Below are 5709 nucleotides of genomic sequence, written 5' to 3'. Positions count from 1 at the left end.
TTTTTTTTTTTGAGAGGTTTTTGCTATAGGGCGTGTGCGCTCGCCAGACAGACAGAGACAGACAGACAGAAAGCGAGAAATCACCCCCCAGGGGGGATGGCCACGCCACATTCCCTTCTCCTCCATTCTCCTCTTGGCATCTTGGGCACGCATGCACACGTGCCCGGTGTGAGTTTTAAGCCACCGGGTCCGGGACACGAACCGTGGTCGACTACATGGGAGTCCAGTAACATAGCCATTACACTAACTGCTGGTCCCACGCACACACATTTTTGTATTTCAGGAAGTCACTGAAGTATTATGATAATTTTTTAAGTGACTAGATCACTTTAAGTAATCTATATGATCCAGAAATCCTTGATACTTAATAAACTTATTTCAAACTTGTTATATGATCATATTTAATCTAGCGATTTAAAGACATTGAGTTATCTGGAAAATTGACTGAAATTTTCTTATCATTTGCATGTTATACACTCTCAACATACACTAAATGTCATTTTCAGAGGAAGTAGGCATGTGAGTTCACCTATGAGCCAAAAGGAGGTGGAAAGAGGGAAGGGAAAAGGAAGAGAGTTAAGAGAGTTCTTATTTGAGTTGCTAGAACTCTTCTAGGTTTTAGCCAAGTCTTTTCCCTCCTGCTGTGTATCTGACCAAATGGTTATTGCCTTTAACCAGTTAGTGAATTTTTCATTCCCTCTATATCCAGTTGGAATTAATAATTATTCTGTAAATGGTAGGGGAATGAAGAAAAACGAAACATTTTTTTAAATGAGTGTGAGGAGCCATTGGTGGCACAGCAGTAAAATGCTCTGTGAGGCTGACCTATAGGGGAGATTCCAGGTTTGCATGCAGAGACCTCCCTGGACAGAGTGCACACATGGCCGAGATCCGAGGCTGACTGGGACCCTAGTGGGAATGGCTCTCTCTCTCTTGGTCTCTCTTATTCATGGAAGAAATAATAAAGTAAACTTAAAAAATGAGGATGGTGGGACCAACAAGTGTTGTGGTGGTTAAGGGCACTGGTCTCTCACATGGCTGACTGCAGTTCGAGTCCCGGACCTGGCAGGCTTGCTTTCTCACTTTCTCTCTTTCTCACTCTGTCCCTCTCTGATCAAATTTTAAAAAAGAAAAAAAAAGTTAAATAAAGATAATAATTACTTTTAAAAAGTGAGGATGTATATAGGCTTTCTTGAAGCATTGAGGGTGAATAGTTCACTTACTTCTTAATTACTCCTGTTGAGGTGATGTGCTCTGTATAAAGGTTCTGTGTGTTCTAACATAAGACAATTTGATGAAATTATTACTCACCAGCTGGGTTTACCAGTGTTTCAGCTACTCCAAATAGGATGTACTGAAGAACCAGGTAGACACATGGCATAGAAGAAACTGTTAGAACTTTGCCTGAAATAGGCTGCTCCACTGGAGGGAAATATTTTCTACGTATTTCAAACAAGCCAGCTACCATTATAGACAATGCAGCAGAAAGGTTTCCAGCAACTAAAGGAAAACAATGGGAAAAAAATGAAAGAAGAGCTAAAAATTAGTATAATAGACCATAGACTTCATCCCTTCCTTCCTTCTTTCTTTTTTTTAGAGAGATTTTTGCTATCAGGTGCGTGCTCTCACTGGAGAGAGAGACAGCAAGCAAAAACTTACCTACTAAGGGGGATGGCAACACCACAATCCCTCCTCCTCCATTCTCCTCTTGGGACCTTGGGCATACACGCACATGTGCCTAGTGTGAGTTTTAAGATGCCAGGTCCAGACCCCGAACTCCAGTCAACTATGTGGGAGTCCAGCAATGTAACCACTATGCCATCTGCTGGTCCCCTTCCTTCTTTTTTGCCAGAGGGCATGTATACTTGCCAGCAAGAGACAGAGACAAAGAGCAAGAAAACTCTTTTCACACCCTCAATGGGGTGTGGTCACGCTGCAATCCCTCCTCTATTTATATACCCTGTTGGAATTTTGAACATGCATGCACTGATGAGTGTCAAGCTATGTTTGAAATTTGAACCAAAAGTTTGGCCATTTGAGATTCAGTTCTCTCAACACCAGGCCATGGGACCTTTCTCATAGTATTTCTTTCTTTCTTTCTTTCTTTTTTTTTGGAGAGTTTTTTTGCTATAGGGCTCATACGCTCACCAGACAGACAGACAGAGAGACAGAAAGTGAGGAATCACCCCCCATGGGGGATGGCCACGCCACAATCCCCCTTCTCCATTCTCCTCTCAGGATCTTAGACACGCACGCACACGAGCCCAGCGTGAGTTTTAAGCCACTGGGTCCAGGACATGAACCGCGGATGACTACATGGGAGTCCAGCGAACATAACCATTATGCTAACTGCTGGTCCCTCATAGTATTTCTTATATATTGATATTAAGAGATATTTCCTCAACAGTTCTCTCCTCTTGGGCTAGCGACACTCCAATTGTTAGATGGCCGTGAGTGCTTAGGCTCTGGCCTTAGAAAAGTCTGAGTTGACTCCCTATTCCCTGACTTTCTGATTTCATGAACTCAAGCCACTTACTTAAGCTTATTATGATTTTTCTCAGTTCCTAGATGAGGCTAATTATGCTTACTTTGTAGGATGACTGTGAGATTTAAATAAGATAACATACCGGTATTATTATAAGGGTTCCTGGTAGCAAGAATTACTAATGATAAAGCAATGGCTATGAACGTTTATCCCCAGACAAAATATATCATGATAGATAATTTTTAAAATATGTATAAATCAAAAATGATTTGGGGGAAATTTAAAATGATCTCTTCATAGACTTAATTATTCATTTAAAAATGGTTTTGAAATAACCTGAAGGCATTGCAGTCCTCAGTGTTTTGCCATTTCTCTAATATTGGTAGAAAAAGTGAAGCAGTTGTTAGAGAACTGAGAACTAGAAATTTCAGTGGGACCAGCAGATGGTATAACAGTTACACTGCTGGACTCCCACATAGTCGACCATGGTTCAAATCCCAGACCCAGCAGCTTAAAACTCATGCTGGGCAAGTGTTTGTGTATTCCCAAAATCCCAGAAGGAGAATAGGGGAGAAGGGATTGTGATGTGGCCATCCCCTGAAACAGGGTGGGGTGGTGGTAGGGATTTTTCACTTTCTGTCTCTCTGACTCTTTGGAACCCTATAGTGAAAATTTCTCTTAAGGAAAAAAAAAAGAAGCGAATTAGCTAGGTAAAAGTGAATTAGCTAGGTAAATGTAAGCAATTATTCAGATAGTGGTCAGCCTCTTCTCTTCTACCTTTAGGAAATTATCTGGGAAAATTTGGTTGACAATAGTAGGGATTTTGTTATGGTTTATATCTAGTGCAACCATTCCATTTCTCAATTTATTGTTCATATTACTGGACTTAATCCTATTGTTAGAGCAGAGGTGAACTTTAGCCTAATGGAATTTACTTAAAATTTAGAGATAGTCACATTTTGCTAACTTGCATAAAATTTTAGATAAGGCAACACTTTCAATTCAGAAAAATCAATCTAATGTTTAAATAGCCTAGTGTTTGTTTTGGTTGATAGAGAAACTGGTGGGTAAATTTTATGATTATATCTCCGCATTTAAATGTATCCATAAAGACTGCTCTTTACTGGGTCCCCCAAGAAATGGAAGGTGTAAAAAAGGAGGAAACCTGAATAATAGTTCAAAAACCTGAGGCATTTTAAATTTATTATTCTTTTAAGTTATATCCTATAAAGTCCCATTCATAGTGAAGTATAGATTTCAGTTCTGTAAACAGTTTGTAAAAACATTAATCTCACATATTATCCACCTTTAAGATGAAATTCAACACGTAGCTAACTACATTTATCTAGACTACTTGGCAGATTATAAACTCACCAGAAATGGTGTGACTATGTCAATGTGAATTAGTATTTACTGCATCCCTGCTATATGTGAGGTAGTATGTAAAGTGCAATGGAAGATAAAAAAGTGATAAAAGTTTGTTCATAGTCATCAAAGACTGTAGTCTACAGGGGAATATAAGAACCAGGTCTGGCTCTGTAGCCCAGAGGTTAAGAAATCTGGATCCCACAATGCCTTCTATGATTCAAATCCTGGGCTCTGTGGTTTAAAAATACACATTGGGCACATGTGCATGCATGCTCCAGATCCCAACAGGATTGAGAAATAGAGGAGAAGGAGTTGTGTCACTACAGCCAACAGAGGGTTGCTTTCTCTCTTTCTGACTCTCACTCTCTCTCTTTCTTGTGCATGCACCCTCTGGTAATAAAGTAATGGGTTTAAAAGGAGCACATATTTCTAGTTGGAGAGGAAAAGGCATTATTTTATGCTTCAAAGAAAGGAGTGTTTCAGTAAGAAAAGGTGAAAGTAATGGTTCAGAAGGTAGTAGCCAAGACATACAGTTGTGAAAGCATCTTACAAAATTTCAGAACGGTGAGCAGCTTGCTATTTGGTAATGACAAGATATATTGGTAGAGAAGATAGATTGGGGGTCAGATCATAAGTGCCATTTAACATACTTTTAAAGATTCTGAAAATTACTCTGAAGATAATAGAATCATCCATGATTTTAGACAAAAGTGAAATGACTTGAATTGTCATTAAGCTTGATTACTCTAAAGGTCATGTGCCAGTTGATGGAATAAGAAAAATATTTGAGGTGGGAAGATAGTTAAGAAGTTACAAAAATAATCTTAGTAAAGTATACTGAGAGCTTGAGGTACAATCAGGGCTTTCACTTCAGGAAAATATAAGGAAAGAAGAAACACACGATGTAAGTGTCCACTGATAAAACCATAGCAATGGAAACAGAGCAAGGGGGAACCAGATACTAGTGTTGAATTTGAATCCAGATGACTAGAACAATGGGAGTGACAATCATATAAATAAGACCCATAGTAGATATGGAGGATGTGAATTTAATTTCCAGTCGCTGGAAGTACAAAGGGCTCATCTAAAGAGAAGTGTTCAGAAAACAGTTGAAAATGTGAGTCATAGCTCAGGAGATAGCTTGGATCAAGCCAGGATTGATGAGTCATCTTTTAGAGTCAGAGCGTAGGTTCAGATGAAATTAAAAGAGACTTAGGGTGGGAGAAAAGAGGATGTCTAAGCGATATCTTCAAATGTGTTTGTATTTGGGGCAAGAAAAATAAGTAAAACCACTGAAAGAAAAGTCAGAAACTAGTGTTTAAGGAAAGGCTTCTTGAAGGAATTTTCTTTTTTCAAAATGGAATTTTTGGATTTTTTTCCCCTCTTATTCTTTTCATTCACTCTTCCTATCATCTCTAAATCTGAGGTCTCTCCTTCATTTACCAAATATGTCATGAATTATCCTGCCTCTCCCCATAGCCATTGCATCTTTCTAAGCCAAGTCATTCTTTTTAGCTCAGACCATGTGTAATACCTGTTAACTGGTCTTCTATTTCTACTCTTTCCTGTCTACCTCTAACCTATTAAGCACCCAGCAGTCAGAGTGATCTCGTGTAAATGCAAATTGAATGTTACTCTTCAGCTGATATTCCTTCTATGGGGTAAAATTCTTAACACAGCCTGTATGATCTTGCCTACGCTTGTCACTTCATTCTAATTACTTACTGCTGTCTCCTCTCTGACCATGTTTCAGCCACATTGACTCTAGTTGTCTTTTTCCAGTATCTGAAACTCTTTTCCTACCTTAGGGGATTTGATTTGTTCTTACTTCTGTCTGAAACCTTTTTTATTACTCT

The 5709-nt window shown here is 39.0% G+C and overlaps 1 protein-coding gene across 1 annotated transcript in view; it reads right to left on the bottom strand.

The window, feature by feature from the left end:
* The window catches only part of SLC15A5 (solute carrier family 15 member 5), a 111398-nt gene that overhangs the window by 41830 nt on the left and 63859 nt on the right, over nucleotides 1-5709 (bottom strand). Inside the window, exon 6 of the mRNA XM_006167326.1 lies at nucleotides 1312-1500. Within this exon, the coding sequence (XP_006167388.1) occupies nucleotides 1312-1500 (189 nt within the window). The remainder of the gene's footprint in view (nucleotides 1-1311; nucleotides 1501-5709) is intronic.

The sequence above is a fragment of the Tupaia chinensis genome, unplaced genomic scaffold (genome assembly GCF_000334495.1).
Source record: "Tupaia chinensis unplaced genomic scaffold, TupChi_1.0 Scaffold144702_1, whole genome shotgun sequence".
NCBI lineage: Eukaryota > Metazoa > Chordata > Mammalia > Scandentia > Tupaiidae > Tupaia > Tupaia belangeri.
Note: the sequence above shows the minus strand (reverse complement) of the source record. Positions and strands in the feature narration are given on the sequence as shown.